The 17,815-nt window shown below is 39.0% G+C and overlaps 1 protein-coding gene across 12 annotated transcripts in view; it reads right to left on the bottom strand.

Annotated features, from left to right (window-relative positions):
* The window catches only part of Glut4EF (Glucose transporter 4 enhancer factor), a 744,045-nt gene that overhangs the window by 22,265 nt on the left and 703,965 nt on the right, over nucleotides 1-17,815 (bottom strand). For all 12 annotated transcript variants that reach the window (XM_067759511.1, XM_067759510.1, XM_067759509.1 and 9 more), the window contains one exon: nucleotides 8,503-8,600. In XM_067759511.1, the coding sequence (XP_067615612.1) occupies nucleotides 8,503-8,600 (98 nt within the window). Of the gene's footprint in view, nucleotides 1-8,502; nucleotides 8,601-17,815 lie in introns of those variants that run through there.

The raw sequence follows: 17,815 nt of genomic DNA, 5'->3' as shown, positions 1-17,815 counted from the left end.
TGTGTCTCGTGTAAGGGATGGTTGCATCGGACAGGTTGTTCTGGGCTTGATCCCAAAACCCGACGTCCACGTAACTTTTATAAATCTTTTGTGGCTCCTTGCTGTTCACTCCCAAGGGCGTCCCGTAGTCTAAGCCTTAGCTCCCCCCACTACCTTCCAGCAGCTCCGCTGCTCAGCAAGCCACAACAAGTACCCGCTGCTGCTCGCGCCCCACGGCGCCAACAACTCAAACGGCTGCTACCACTCATAACTACTATCTCCGTAGTAGAGTCGGTAGCAATGCCGAGCATCAGCTCCTGCCCCCGTCTTCTTCACCCCTCTTCTTTCCAACAGAAATCGTGTAGGTCAGAGAAACATACTCTTAGTCCCTACCCCCGTTTGCACCGTTTGACAGCACAGAATATATATGTTTGCGACATCCGCCCAATGCAGCTCCTGCCTTGGGCGGTGCCACTATCCTAGATGTTCTGGTCTCCGCGACCGCAACCCCCCGACGGGTTTCATTGCGCCATGTTGCCAGGTCGCTAACCCAATTACACCGGGTACCCCAATACTTACCCAAGGACGTCGAGTCCCAGGGCCACAACAGCAGTTGCGTCCAGGCGTAGTCACCCATCTCTTACTCCTTGAGTGACGACGTCTCCCCGCTGCACTTCAGAATTCTGCAGTTAAACTGTAATGGGTTAACTGGGAAGATCACGGAGATAGTCGATTTCATGAAGCGGCACAACATCCGCATCGCCGCGATTCAAGAGACTAAACTCACAGCAAGATCTGCTCTGCAGACCTGATCTGGGTATTATGTCCACAGAAAAGATCGTGAGAGCGGAAATGGAGGCGGCCTCGCGTGTATCTTACACCACTCAGTGCAATATCATTTATTTGATCACGACAACGCCAAGGCTTATCTGTCCGGTCAGGCGATGCAAACCTAGAAATCATCAACATCTACATCCCTCCTGCCACCTGTTGTCCCAGTGGATACCGCCCTAATATCAGCGCCTTACTCACTGACAATAATAGCATTATTTTAGGCGACTTCAATGCCCATCACGATCTATGGCATTCAAACTTGCAGTCAGACAGTAGGGGTGAGATGTTGGCGGATCAAATAGAAGAAACGACGTTCTGCACAATAAACAGAAATGCCCGCACACGTATGGTAGGAAGCTGTCACAGTTCGCCGGATATATCTATCGTGAGCGCAGGACTCGTAAACTGCGTCAACTGGCAGCCGATGGTAACATTGGCATCCGACCACCTGCCTATACTTATTTCGCTCGAGAGTTCCGCCGACTTCATTGTCACAGAAAACGCACTTTCATAAACTTTAAAAAAGGAAAGTGGGACGAATACAAATCCTTTACAGACAACCGCTTTGCTGCCCTCCCAATCCCAACTGATGCTCGCCAAGGGGAGCGTGCTTTCCGCAAAGTCATTGAATCCGCCTCGGCACGCTTCATTCCCGCCGATAGAATTCCTGAAATTCGGCCTCATTTTCCGGCGGAGGCCGCAAATTTAGCGAGAGAACGTGACCTTATAAGACAGCTCAATCCCGGCAACCCCCAAATAAGGGATATAAACCAACGCATCAGATTGCTTGTGGATGAACACAAGCGGGCGAAATGGGCACCTAAGCGGTTGTAATCTCTCTGCCGGTGTAGGTAAACTTCGGTCCACCGTAAAGTCCCTATCGAATCCGTCTAAGCACAATGACAAAATTTCCATCGCCTTTGGCGATAAAGTGCTGTCGGATGCAAAAAAATGCGCGAGCGCTTTCTGCCGATAATATATAATGCATTCTACGGTCGACAAAGATAGACGGAGGGCCAATAGACATGCACATAAGCAAAAATTCAGCACGTCTCCGCCAAAGTAGTGAGAATGCCATCGGTCATGCTACACCATCCAAAGCCCAGACGGCATAGGCATGCCGATGCTTAAGAGCCTAGGGAAAGAGGGTTCCAAATATTTAGCACATGTCTTCAACCTGTCTCTTTCCAACTTTATCATTCCCGAAAAATGGAAAATGGCCAAGGCGGTCTAGCGCCTGGGAAACCAGCTAACATAGGAGAGTCATATCGCCCGACATCTCTCCTATCGCCAGTAGCCAAGACGCTTGAAGCCATTTTGCTCCCCTACTTCAAAGCAAATTTGCAGCTAGCCTGTCATCATGGCTTTAGAAAACTCCATAGCACCACCATCGCGCTAAATGCCATTAGCACCCAGATAAATTGTGGTTTAAATCAGAAGCCCCACTATAGAACAGTACTCGTTGCGCTAGACCTATCAAAAGCTTTTGATACGCTCAACCATGGCACGTTACTGCAAGACCTGAAAGGTCCACCCTTCCTCCATGTCTTAAAAGGTGGACCGCAAATTATCTGGGTGGTCGGTAGGCATCGGTGCAATTCAGAAACGAAACATCAAAGCCAAGAAGAATTAAACAAGGGGTGGTGTCCTATCCCCACTTTTGTTTAATTTCTACATATCAAAACTACCTTCGCCATCGGAAGGAGTTACTATCGTTTCTTACGCCGATGACTGCACAATAATGGCCACAGGCCCGGGCCCAAAGATCGATGAGCTTTGCAACAGAATAAACGGCTACCCCCCTGATCTATCCAGTATTTTCGCCTCGCGAAACCTGGCATTATCACCGACTAAATCCTCCGCGACCTTATTTACAACATGGACGTCCCAAATGTCGACCATTTTGAACATTCACGTCGATGGCACTACGCTACCGACTGTCCTTGACCCCAAAATCTTGCGTGTGACGTTTGATCAGAATCTACATTTTAGTGAGCATGCAGTTGCAATTGTACCGAAAATCCAGAGCCATAATAAAATCCTCAAATCCCTTGCTGGCAGTACTTGGGGAAAAGACAAAGAAGCGCTCATTACCACATACAAAGCAATTGGCCAGACGATTGCATGCTACGCGTCCCCTATATGGTCGCCAAGCCTAAAAACTACCCACTGGAAGAAACTACAGGCCTGCAAAAATACTGCTCTCAGAACCGCCACGGGCTGTCTTCCTATGTCCCCAGAACACCATCTACATAATGAGGCGAGAATACTCCCCATCAGGGAGAGAAATGAGATGCTAACCAAACAGTTCCTGTTGAATACCCAGAAACCTGGGCATCCCAGCAGACATCTGATTGATGAGCCAATACCGCCTAGGGGCTTAAGGAGTCATCTCCGTAAGCATTATGAGGAAATATGGCACCTGAGAACTCAGCCGTATGAAGTAAAAAGCACAAGCAGGTCCTTGGTGAACTCCACAAACAGGCGCCGGACCTTTATGGCAGGAATTGCCCGGCGAATCCAGTACTCAAAGAACAGTACCCAAAACTTGCGAAAGAGGAACGCATACTCCCCAGGGAAACGCAAGTCACTCTAGTTAAACTTCGTTCTGGATACTGTAACAGGTTAAACTCTTACCTATCCAGAATCAACCCCGATATACAAAATGTATGTCCCGCTTGTAATGTGTCCCCACATCACACCAACCATCTCTTTAATTATAATGTGAAAGCAACGCCTCTAACACCCCTTTCATTATGGTCCGCCCCTGTTGAAACAGCAAGTTTCCTTTGACTCCCGTTAGAGGATATTGATGACAATTTGTGATCGGTTGCAACTATTAGGTGGGGCGAAGCACTGCTACAACAACAACAGCAATAACATCCTATCTTACAATTCAATGTAAAAACGCCATATCTCACCATAAAAACAGTACACTTTCAGCTGTGATAGGAAGTTTTTTAAACAAATTCAGGGATATGCCAGGCATATTGGGTGTTGTGGTGAGCAAATTTCAAACGGCTCAACCCGCAATTTCACTCGAACGTGAATTGCGGAACATGCCTGATGAATCCAAAAAGATCGCATCTCGATTATTAGCTGTCAAATCTGTCGGCCTGTTCGGTACTGTTTTTAAGTTAAGTTCGAAAATGAGGGTAATGTTGCATAGATATTGTGACGAATATTAGTGAAACAAAGTGATATTCACATCACTAATCTGGAACTAAGTAAATAAAACCACAACAACAATAAAGCAAGCTGACACACTTGTATGTACGTAAACAAATTAATCATTATGTCTACACATATGTCCATACAAGCAGCGGAGAGAAACGCACAAACACATGCATATATCTGAGATACTCCCAAAAGTAGGCAAGCATCTGTAGTTATATGGAAGCTGAAGGAATTAACGTGAAAGAGTATGTCTTTCATCTTGATGGCGACGAGACAACCACAAAAATTGAAGAGAAACACGAAATATCGCAGACAGTTACGAGCACAGACTTGAACACGATTTTGGCTGCAATATCTGCACAAACATCGACAGTAACATCCAAGATGGAAGCACAGGAGACACGAATTTCAGAAATGTTGTCACAAATGTCATCTCAACCGGAAGAACAGAAGACAAGTACAGCATCCCAACTGGCATCGCAGGAGAACCGTATAACAGCCAAGATTTAAGCACAGGAAACACAAATTTCATCACAGCTGGAAGAACAAAAGACATATATGGCAACTAAACTGAAAGAACAAGAGACACGCATAACAGTACAACTAGAAGCACAAGAGGCGCGTATATCATCAAAATTCGAAGCTCGCATGGACGAAAATTGTAATGCAGTTTGAAGAAAAATTCGAGGCAGAGGTGGATGTTTTGAGAGGTCGTTTACAGGAATTGCAACTTAATCGCCTGGCTGCTTCAGCGAGTAATACGAAGGTAAAAACTCCATCTTTTGACGGTTCTGTTCCTTTCCAGGTCTTTAAGGTACAGTTCGAGAAGACCGCAGCAGTGAAGAACTGGAATACTGAAGATAAAGTTGCTGCACTGTTCGTGGCATTGAAAGGGCCTGCAGATAATTCCAGAGTGCGAACGGAACAACTATGAAACAACACAGGAAACAGATATACCAAATTGAGTTGCAAAACCGCTACTAAAAAGCTAATGAAACTTTGCAGGAGTTTGCGTCAGATGTCGAAAGGCTTGCACATTTGGCGAATGCCGACGCACCCGTGGAATACACCAAAGGGTAAAAATTCAGAGCTTTATAAATGGCATACGGGACGCCGAAACGAAGCGAGCCACATACGCAAACCCAAAACCTACATTCACAGAAACGGTATCACATGCTCTGATTCAGGAAACAGCATCGCTTCTGTGTAAGCCAGCGTTCAAAGCACGTCGTGTGGAGGTAGAAAGGCCAGACTGGGTGAACACAAAATTGGAGGCGCTGAAAGGATCGCAAAAGCGGAATGAAAGAATTATCAAATGCTTCAAATGCGGGAAGCCCGGTCACATTGCACGTGGTTTCAACAGTCTGGGTGGTCTTAATAACAAAGCTGGAGGGGATGAGCAAGAGCGAGTAAAATGTAGAGATCGAGAGCTAGCTCCAGCTATTGAATGTCCTGTGATATCTGTGTCGCAAATTGGAAGGAAATCAAGCAGTCTTACCGTCAGAGGGAATGTGGATGGCAAAGAACGGGTACTGACTGTGGATACGGGCGCATCTCATTCCTTGATTCGATCTGATTTTGTCAACAGAAGAGTAAAGCCATTACCTGGAGCAAGGTTGCGTACGGTCACTGGCGAGTATAACCAAGTCCAGGGAGAAGTGATCTGTGAAATCTTAATTGGGAAGGTCATGGTTGTAAACAAATTCGTTGTGGCGGAGATCGTTGATGAAGTCATATTGGGAGTGGACTTCTTAGTTGACCATGACATCAGGCTCAATATGCGGAGAAGGATTATGCGCTATGACAACCAGGATGTGCCACTTAACTTCAGTTTGGAAAAAGGGTTCAGCAGTAATCGAGTACTGGTGGAGAAGGGTCGACAAAGACCACGAAAGTCAAAGGTAAAGGTTGATGGAAGGAATGGGTCAAACAAAGCAAAATCAAGGATACCTGCGAGAGAAACACTGGCAAACACTTGACAAACCCAAATGGACGCACTGAAACGAGGGAAAGAATTTCGCAGAAAGAATGCAAGGGTGGTTTCAAGCCAGGGCACACTACTGTTGTGAAGCGTCGGAAAGATACTGATTATGCAAAGCCAATCCGTCAAGCTCAAGCTCTACGAAGTAGTTCATTGGCCAAACAACAGAGTGTGAGGGAACGAACCAGGGTAATGAGTATTAAGATGAAACACAGGTTTGACAAGAACAACAATTTCTTGGAGGGAGATTTGGTACTGTTATACAACTCTCACTGGCGGAAAGGTATTCCATCCAAATTTTGGTGCAGTTGGTAAGGTCCGTGCAGAGTTGTGAAGATGATCAGTGACGTCATCTACCGTGTACAAAGAATTGGGAAACCACGAAATAGAAGGGTGGTTCATTTGGAGAGGCTAGCAGCGGTTAGATCGAGAGATTTGTCTGATCGGGACGATCGGACTTTGATGGAGAGCAGTGTGACGAATATTAGTGACACTTAGTGATACTCACATCACTAATCTGGAACTAAGTAAATAAAGCCACAACAACAATAAAGCAAGCTGCCACACTTGTATGTACGTAAACAAATTAATCATTATGTCTACACATATGTCCATACAAGCAGCGGAGAGAAACGCACAAACACATGCACATATCTGAGATACGCCCAAAAGTAGGCAAGCATCTGTAGTTATAGCTGATGAGTTTATAGCTGGTAAACAAACAGTAAATTCTAGAAATGCTAGAAATATGCAAACGAGGAAACCGAAGAGTATAAAAGCAGCGCCAGCTGAGGCATGGCAATCAGTTTGATTTAAGCACGCTATCTGTTGAGAAGTAGAAGTGAAAGTAGTCTAATAAAGACCATTTTGCATTATTGAATATTGGAGTTATTTATTCAATAATTTAGCGATACGAACGTTAGTAGAAGGTGTAAAATAAGCGAAGTTTCACTAAATTCGTTACAATATGTATGTATTTTGGCCTGGTCTAAGACAACAGCTTTAAGAGGCATTCACTTAATTTTTCATTTGAAATTGGAAATAGTTTTTAAGAAATTTTCGAGACCTTTAAACTCTTAAAAAAAGTTTGGAATGTATGTAGATTTGTATTGTTTTGAGGTAAGTTTCTATATATGAGAAGAGTATGAAGTTAAAACGAAATTACATAAATGGTTAAAATATGGCAATTCTCTGCTGTATATATAAAGGGAAATTGCGAATAAAGTTTTAAGCGCCGATTTTTGAAAACCCTCACATCCACTTAATATTGACCTCTTACATACTTGCCAAAATACAGTTAGAAATAGTCTGTTGGTGGAAAAAGGTATTAAGTTACTTGCGAAATAATACTCCCGGAAATAAAGAGCCAAAAATGGAAAATAATAGTGATAATTGGAAGGAAAACAAAAGAAAATAGTTTAGAGAGAGTTAAAAAAAAAGTAAAATCCCAAAAAATCATCCAGACAGGGTAGCATGGAAAAAAGTCATGCATGGTAGTTTGAGCAGTGGGAAAACGTTGAGAGCAACATCCAACGTTAAACATAAAATATTTCTAACAGTAAATGAGATGTAATACCAATTTCACACAGAGGGTTAATGAAATAATTTGTCAAGTTTTCTACATTAAGCCATAAGCCAAAAATTTAGTGAGGTTTGCTTGGTGTTTTGGTTTCTATTATCAAAGTAACAAATGACAATCAGAAATAAGTTATTTTCAGTAGTATCCAAAAAACTATATAAAAGCACCCGAAAAAACTAAAAATTTTATTTTTGCAGCATTTTTAACAAAAGATAAAAAAGATTTTTCAAAAATATGAATAAAATAGATTTCATTTTGATTGTCCTTAAAACTGAGGGGAAATAGCTGCTTTTCATTTTAACTATTTTTTTAGTAAAAAGTCTAATATTTTTTGGAGGCTGTGACGAATGTTCGTTTCCCTGCGTGAAAAGAAAAAATGACTTCATTCAAAAAAATGGGGATTCCATAATGTTTCTGTGTGAAATTATCATAATTTAACGACTAGTTTTTCACTCGCGAATAACCTTTATTGAAAAAGGCTAATTGCAAGGGTTCGGACCACATTGTTTTTATTTCGTTGTTGTTGTTGTAGCGATAAGGACACTCCCCGTTATAGAACATCTATAACGGTCCTTTTCCGGATACAAATCCGGTACGTTCCGGCAACAAGCACCATTAAAATATTAGCCCGACCATCTCGGGAACGATATGGTATGACCAAGTTAAAGAAACAGGATTCGCCACGGGTAGGTGAGGTTTACAATTGGGTTGAAAAAGCTATATATTGCGCTGGCAACCCCTTGAAAGGGTTGCGCTACACAACCCCTTCAATCAATTTGGTACTTTAGTCGCCTCTTACGACAGGCGTACCTGCGGTGGTCCTATATTCTAAGCCCCCTAACCCGCTGGGGATTTTTATTTCGTCATGGGGTCTAGTAAAAAATGTGAAGCATTGAACAATTTCGCGATAAATTTTTTTAATGATTTAATTGCAGAAAAACACATTACTTACCCAAGGTGAACATTTCGTATGTGTCTTTCGATTTTCTTGGGTGTGTGTTCTATGTGCTTGCAGCCTTTCCAAGTACATCTAAATCTCGATTTATTTGCCTGTAAAGATATAAATAAAAATTCATTTTTAAAATTAATCTAAAAAAATGGAATGAAATAACATATATCCATATGTTATTATGTACATAGCACATAACATTCAGTCAGAAAAAAAAAAATTAAACCATTTTAATTAAAGCGTTTTATTGTTTATTTATGTATGTATACATAGTTAATTTTAACCAAATGAGTAATACATAATGCGAAAGAAATTTTATTTTTGCGCAGGCCTACACATTTAAACACTTCAATAACGCGAATTTTTTGTATATTAAATAAAGGTTTGCATACTTTTAGGCTGCTTTGCCTTGTTTGCCTGCAATGCGTTTGCATTTGCTTAAAATTTACCAAAAATGCTGGGGGCCTACTCTGTATTGCGATGCGAAAGAAAAAATACGCGAAATCGCAAAATCGGTACTCTGTATCTTGACATTCGCATGTATATTTTGACTTTCGCATTCACATTTTGCCCATTCGCAATTTTTCTCCCTTTTCGCATTGCCGGCACTCTGTAAAGCGAAAGCGAATGTCAAACAGCATTCATTTTCGCATTTTTCTTGCTACAAGTAATAGGCATTCGCATTGTTCAAATATGTAAGTATTAATTGATGATTTTATAAATTGATATCTTTATATTCATTTAAAAATATATAGGACAACTCAAAAAACAAAACAAACACAAAAGCAACAATTTGTAATCCTAGTGGACTTAAAATACATAAATAAATAACAATTAAATCGAAACCACTTTTTTATAAAGCATTTCTATTTGAAATCATGTCATTTTTTATTTGTTCTCTGATACAACTAGCAATATTTCCCATTCTATGATTTTCCACGTTTTCTGTATTTATCACGTTCACTTCTTCCAGTTCAATTTCTGAACTGGGAGGATTTCTTCATTTAAATCAATCCTTTCTTCATTTAAATCGTTCCATAATGCTACAGAATCCTTTTTTTAATTTGTTCAACAAAAATTAATCGTTTGCCGAAATTGTAATCGCCTTGTTTATTTTGTTCTCTTTCTTTGAGTTTGGTCAGTGATGCATACTCAAGCAAAAATTAGCGAAAAATAAAAAAAGCGACATTGTTAGCGATGCGATAGCGCTACAGAGTTCCAATTACCTTTCGCATCGCAATACAGAGTAGGCCCCCTGGTAACACTAATTTAGTATATATATAGTTATATACACACACTCATATGTCCATGCGCATATGCCAACTTTAAATTTTCAAAATTCACTATCATAGAATGCGCGCCAAAAATGTTTTCATATACAGAACCGCTAAGTATAATCTACAACCGGTGACGTACCGGCTCCAACTGCGAATGTATTGGTATGCGAATATAGCATTAGGCGGATTGATAACACTGAGGGAAATGTAGAAATCGCGATATTAAAACGAGTCCATCATATACATATGTACTGCGATATATGTATATATGCATGCATTTAAGCCTGGAAGTGGGTGCATTCAATAAGCTTAATACCTATATATGTATGTATGTACATAACAACCGATTTACTACTGCAAGCGCTTTCGTGCATGTGCAACATAACTTTTTTTTGGCGTATCCTTGTAAAAGTAAAATGATATTGAAGTACATAGCAAAAAAGCATGAAGGCAAGCTAAAACCAGAACGAGGACATGAATATGTATTAAAGAGACAATTTCAACTGTAAAAGCAAGAGCCAAAAAACTGTACATTATATAAGGCTTATTTTATTTCATCAAGAGGTTTATAGCCAACCATGATTATTAGACTCTGTTTTTTAGTGCGAGTTTAAATAACAGCTAGATTTTAACCCAGCAATTTTTAATGCTTAAGCTGCAGTTGAACTTGAGCTCAATTTAACTTTGCCACTTTGACCATTCGCAAAAATTGTCTCATACATCTTAGCTTAAATACCCAATTTGGTGCGATTAAACTCTAGTTAACTCAGGCCTACATCCTGCCCCTTTTCAGCTATTTCGGATGACAGGGCCCTACGCAGCTCTTAAGTAAACGCTTAAGAATTATATTTATTTATTTCTATTGCATGGAAATAGGAGCAGCCAAGAAATTTTGACGTTTGACGATGCATGGTGATTCACGCATAATACACATAGAATATTGAACTTCAATTGATTTTAATAAATGTTTAACTTTGTTTGCTTATTTCATTCCCAAAATGTCCTATTTTTCCTTAAGAAACAATTCACAATAAATTGTCTCTTAGCAAAACCAGAGTTGCCGGGTGAACTTGCTCCTGAAAATCTTTAGAAAATAGTGTTAGAAATTTCCTAAGAGCTGCGTTCTGCATAAGGAAATTTTACACAACAAAATTTTTCTTAAGCATTTCTGAAGTGTCATTTTGTATGGATTTTTTAGTTTTCTTACTTTTATTTATACGGCTGAGTGGTTAAAGGTATCTGGAATATTGGCACATTTGAAAATTCTTTACTCTGCAACCTGTTAAAAAAAATAATAAAAAAAAAATCATTAAGTCTCATGTCTTCTTGGTACAGCTTATATGTATGTACCATTATACGGTTTATGTATCGGCAGGGCACGTAACGCTACCGTCCGATTCCTTAAAGCGGATAAACATGAATTCGTCCATCACGTTGTCTCGCTTTAATCGCTGTAACATAACCAAATCGCTGCAAGATAACCACAAAACGCCTTGGCGCTTTCTTTGCTTTGAAGCTACCAAAGCGTTTATATAAATCCGCCTATACTGCTTACAACCGCCTTTGGTTTTTTTTGCTGGGTTGTAGCAAGTGGAGGTCACGCAATATGGGCAAATACCAGAAAAAAGGCAACAACTGGGAAACATATACTTTGATGTTGAAATTTCATAATAGTCTCATTGTGACAAGTCACTCGGCTAAAAATAATAATTTTCTTGACGGGACAGGACCTATGTACATGTATTACGACCAAGTCCGACCGGCATCTGAAATTTTCACTGAGAAGCTTTTTATGGCAGAAATACACTCGGAGTGTTTGCCAAATACCACAGAGCGACCAGCTAAGAAAACTTCTTTTCTAATTGAATAAACTTGTGTCTAAATTTTTTATGTTCCTTGGTCGGTAGTAGAACCCAGGATCTTCGGTGTGGTAGGCGAAGCACGCTACTACCCTCTACCACGGCGGCCGCCGCAAAAATGCATCATTTAACTGTATAACACTATCAGCCGACTTTACCTATTAACTGTATCACATGACTAAGGAAATGTTAGTAAAATGGTAAGAAAAATATATTTTCTATGTGTGCAGCGAAACGCAAGTGACGCTGGAATTGCCCATACTTATTTATGATTCTAGTATATACCAAATTTACTAAGTCAATAGTAATACATATTATGTTATTAACTATTTTTGTGATACATATAGTACGCACCCACAAATTCAACTTAAAAAGTTTTTAGCAAAATGAACTTACTCTAGAAACTGGTTTTTTATCAGGATATTTTTTGATAATCATATGACATGTCCATTACAAATCCAATTTGCTATTTTTTATCCACTCAAAAAATTTAATTTCAAATTTGAAGCATACTTTTAGGCACGTTTCTCATATAGCAAACGCTTCATGAAGACAAACTTGTAAGAAAGTATGCCTAAAACAATGCTATACAAAATCGTTTGCTTACAGCGATCGAGCACGTAAAATACACAAATGTGAACACGTTTATCAAAGAGGCAGCCCAATGATAGACGTATTTCCAATTAATATTTGTAGTTTACTAATCAAAAATATTTTATGTAATGAAATTGAGTAGTGAAATGAGCTAAAAATCGTTTTTTCGAAGAACGAAAACCCAAACCAATTTTGAAACTTCACTTCAAAAAATATTGTTTGATAGGTATCCGAGGCTAAAGTTTTTTGCTAATTATATTATAATTACTATCTATTGTTAACTAGGTGAAAAAATGTGCACATATTGCAGTTTTTCAGTGACCCTGAAAATGACCTAATTTCATAGGAACGTACACATATGTACATATATGGCTTCGTTATATTTATCTTCCAGGTAAACATAATTCTATACATATATGCAATTACATATTTACATATGCTTGTTGGTAAACTATATATATATGTACATAGCTCCTTATGTAGAAGGTCAATTCGTAACATAAAGCATTTCCATAAGCGGCATTAAAAAGAGGTGCGCGAATATTTTTATATGTATATGTTATACTTATGTATATACATAAAAACACGTGCGTTCTATGTAAAATATGTTATACAAAAAATATGCTACGTAGATTTATGTATGTACAGTAAATATATATGTTTGTGGTATATACAAATATAAGTATATTTGTCCTTGTGCCTTAGAACACCCACGAAGGCAAAGTTTTAATTTTTGTTGCTCTAAACGCGTTTTCTGCAGATTTACAAACTTTGAAAAAAACTGAACACCAGTAATCAAAATGCACCAAAAAATTGTATATGGAATGAATAAGGATATAGAGAATTTTATATGGAACAAAACCAGGAATAAATCCTTCATATAAATATTTCAACCACGATTCATTTGGTTTCGATTTTAAAATAAATATGAACTTTTGCAATTATGGGACGATCTCACACTGGAGGAAAATATTGTACACTTTTTCTTTGCACGCCCACAGTCATCCAGACTAAATGAAATAAAGCGTTCTACAAAAAAGCGCGGGCATATTGTTCGGCAAAATTGAATAGATACCTTGAGGAAGAACTCAATATCAAGTCATGGACTTTTTAGTAGAGCTGCAAAAGTATCGATACATCGAGTATCAGGTTCATGGTGCGATTATCGATTTTTTTTCTAAATATCGAGTACTGCCTTTCCATTTTGTGAATGTATTCGTATATGTAGATATACAAGCAACAGAAGATATCAAGTTATAAAACTAGTGGTAATACGTCCAATTTGTTTCACCATCTAGAACGATCACATCCACATCCACATCCACTTTATAAGATACCATCGTGGAAAAATTTGCAGAATGTGTTTGTGACAAATTATTTCGCAGTTACGAAGACAAAATTACAGCTTATTCTGGATAGTATCTAATATTGCTCCATTACGACTGACGGTTGGACCTCGCTGGTTAACGAAAATTATCTCACAGTAACATGCCATTTTATATGCAAAGATCTTGTCTTGCGATCAGCAGTTTTGTCCACCCAACCACTCAGTCAAAAATATTTCTGCGTCACTGCTTAAAGTTTTCGAATCCTGGCAAATATGTGACAAAGTAGGAGCGATTGTCACAGACAACGCAAGTTCAATGATGAAAGCATGCGAGCTTCTACGAAAGGAAAATCTGCCCTACTTCGCGCACTCGCTAAATTTGGTAGTTCAAGATTGTTTATTGTTGGGCCGTATTAAAATGGTTTTAGCAAAATGCAAGTGCATTGTTATGTAATTTAAGAGCAGCACAAAGCACAGAAAGAAAATACAGCTTAAAACAGAAAGTGCCTACAAGATGGAACAGCGCCAACGAAACGATCGATCGAATTTTGTTGACCAAGGATGCGATTGGGAAAGTTCTCCTAAACACGGAGAAAGCACCAGCACCGTTAACCGCTGGTGAAATCGCAATATTACATAATTTTAAAGGCTTGTTATCACCATTTCACGAAGTCACCATGCAGTCATCATCAAATATCACAGTAAAAATATCTTTTGTGGTTCCAGCTGTAGGTGGACTGCTACATACTTTGGAAAATTCAAAGGCTACACCTAAGACTTATGAAGTTTTCCAAACATGTACATTCTTGATCGAACTTGTAAAAAAAAAACAAAAACTTTTGCAGTACGAGGAACGCACTATTCGTCGACTAGGAACATTGCTGGATTCCAGATATAAAAAAGAAGGATCCCGTTATCCTGTCAATGCCGAACAAGCTGAAAGGGACCTTCAAAACGAACTAGATCTTTTAAGCACGACAATTAAGTTTACTCACGATATTGGAACTTCAGAGCCGCCAACATATACAGAAAAACCAGCGTCATCAAATAACTTGCTCCACTTCTTTGAATCAAATATTGCTAGTTTGTCTAGAACTAGTAGACTTGATGCGGGTTTGACCTTAAGGCCAGTATTTGGAAAATGAACATTCTCTTCGTGAAGGTAACATTTTACAATACAGGAAGGTAATATAAATAATTTGAAGCTTAGGTCAATATATATGTATACAATATATATAATGATGTCCTTATTCTTTTCAGACTGCTCCAAACAACTTATTGAAAACTTGTGGTGTAAGATGCCGATTTGTTCCGGCAACGTCAACCGAGTCTCCGATGTTTAGTAAAGCTGGTTTAATTATTGATAAGAGGCGAGCGGGTTTAAAAGTAAGCATGTCGACATGCTCCATTTTTTAAATAAAAATTCATGGATCTCAGACTATTTTATTAATCACGGAGAGTTTAAACACCTTTTTCTCAAAATTCGAAGTCAATGAATCCCATCACGATTATATTTTAGGACAAAATAAAAAAATATTCTGGATGAGAGGAAAAGTCATCGGGTCTTTTTGAAAAACTTGAAATTTCCCCAGAAAATACAATATTAGGTGGTTATAAAACTTGTATACAGAACTATGTCAGTATATAAAATGCTAAACCATTACAAACAAAGATTCTACAACGACCATCGTAATATTTATAAATTAAAAACCGTTAATAATCTGGCCCCTTACGTGTGGTAATCTTCGCGGATCCTTATAAAATTTTTGCATTGCACTTTCTATTATATTTAACGAACTGTTTTTAATATTTAGCATTTTATATACCAAAAATCTTGGCATACAAGTTTTTAAGCAATAAATAACTATAGTTAGAAGAAAGCTTAAATTGTTTTAAAATAGAAACTGTTTACCTTAAAAAAGTTTTTTATAAAAGAAATGGATAAACTTTAAGTTTTGTTTTTATTGATATACACAAGTAATATTTAAAATGTTCATTTTTGTAAATTTGTTTAAATATGTATATATATACATGTACATATTGTATTTACATAAATTTTGGACAAATACCTGATATTGCTTTTAAATTGAGTAAGCGCTTTTCACTATAAAAAAATGTCGATATATATCGCGATATATCGATACCCTACCTCTAAAATATCGAAAATATCGAGTATGCCGAATATCGATACTTTCTACTTCTTATACATATGCTCTTCATGTTACTCATACGCCCCGTGGTGCTAACAAGTATAAGAAACATTTGTTTAGATTAGCGGTCTGTTACCTCCCAGTTGTAAAGGTTCACCACACCTCTCAATTGTGGTAATCTAAGTGCTTCTGAATAATTCTGGTTATAGCTTAAAACGTTCGTAAGTCTATAGTGGGGAAATTCCAAAATAGAAGGTTAACAAAATGGATCCGAAAGGTCCTTATTGTGTTTTCAATTTGTTTAGATTGCACATTAAATTTTAGTATAAGTAGTCAAATTATAAGTAGGAATGCATTAATGTTTATTTTTGTAAATTGTTTTCTTCTTTCTTTTTCCATATGAAATCAGTTTTCAAGAACTTCAGTCTGTGGTTTCAAAAGTTGTTCAAAGCCAAAGTTTACTTAATCGTTTGTTTTAACGAAATGTTATAAAATTAGTTTATAGTAAGCTGTTTTGTAAAAAAAACTGCCACCCCCTGCTTCTTCTGCATATGAGAAGTGAGGCTAGGTTGAACTGGATGATCCGTGAGGACCTCACACAACTTAATGAGTTCATAGTGTTACCAGAGGGTTGCAACGATCAAACTGAAAAACTCTATCAGAAATCAGGACCTACATTATAGAAAAGCTCTGTCATCTTGGCTGATACTAGACGCTTTCTATAACCTATGTGACTTGCTGCTTCTAGATCTGATATCTGTGCGCCTAAAAGTTGAAGTCTTACCCTTGCGAGTGCAGAGCACTCTAAAAACTTAGGATTGCACGTTGACTCTAAGTTAACTTTTACTTCAGAATGGTGGGAGAGAAAGTTACCAAAGTTAATGGAGCACTTATGCGAATAATGCCTAACATTGATGGTCCGAGCGAAGCTACACGTCAGCTTTTGTCCATAGTAAGCAGCTCAATAATACTTTATGCAGTACCAGTGTGGTATGGATCTAAACGGACCCATCAAACAGATATATTAGCAGCGTACGGACTTGCAGCTTTAAGAATAGTAAGTGCTTATCGGACGGTGTCCGACGACGCGATCCTGGTTCTAGCCCGGAAAATCCCAGTGGACTTACTGGCAAGCGAAATGGCCGATCTGTATAACACTAATATCGAGCGACCATCTGAAGAAGCCAAGAAAAGAGCAAGGACACAAACAATAGCTTAGTGGCAAGAACGGGGGGAGGCCTCGAGAAAGGGCGTTGGACCTTCACGCTAGTTTGGAACGTAGTCAATGGAATGACCGGAAGCACGCCGAACTGAACTACCATCTCATGCAGATACTGAGTGGACATGACGGTTTCAAAGAAAGGAAAGAGGAAGATCCTCTTTGCCCAATGTGTACCACGGAGTTAGAAAACGCAGAACACGTCATGTTCCACTGCCCCCGTTTCTACGAGAAAAGACTCGCTTTGCATAGAGTTTTTGGGGAGGAACCTACCACGAGAAATTTAGTATCACAAATGTGCAACAGGAAAGAGTGCTGTACTGCAGTGAGCAAAATGGTATTTATAGTAATGACACGCCTGATGGATGCTGGGAGGGAGAGCATAGAAATGCGCAGGCGAAGCAGCGATTAAATAGACACTCAGAGCAAATAGCGGGGACCTGGACGCAGGGACAACAGTAGGCTCTTAAAAAATAAGAAATATGGAACGCCACCCTGAAGTAATGCGAAAGTGGTCCGGGGTGGGCGTCGTTTCCAAAACGGGGCTGTTTTTTGTCTACGGACACCGGTTGCTGCGACGGCAGTAATTATGGTGCATTAGGCATTTTTCAGCCCTCCCGCAAAAAAAAAATGTGCTGTGAGATATTACAGGCTTAATTGCTGCTTGCATATAAATGTAAAAATTAACACGGCTGCAGTTCAAGCTAATTTCCTCCAGTATTTTTACTCCTTTATTCACGGCTACTACTTCCGCATGAAAAACACAACAGTCACCTGGCAACTTGCAGGATTTGTTTATATCTGGATCTGTGCAGTATACCACTGGTCCTACTCTTTCCATTACTTTGGAACCATCGGCATACACGTTTATTGTCTGGCTCTAAGAGACC

The sequence above is a fragment of the Eurosta solidaginis genome, chromosome 1 (assembly GCF_040869045.1).
Source record: "Eurosta solidaginis isolate ZX-2024a chromosome 1, ASM4086904v1, whole genome shotgun sequence".
Taxonomy (NCBI): Eukaryota; Metazoa; Arthropoda; class Insecta; order Diptera; family Tephritidae; genus Eurosta; species Eurosta solidaginis.
The sequence above is the reverse complement of the archived record's forward strand: the minus strand, read 5'-3'. Positions and strand labels throughout refer to the sequence as shown.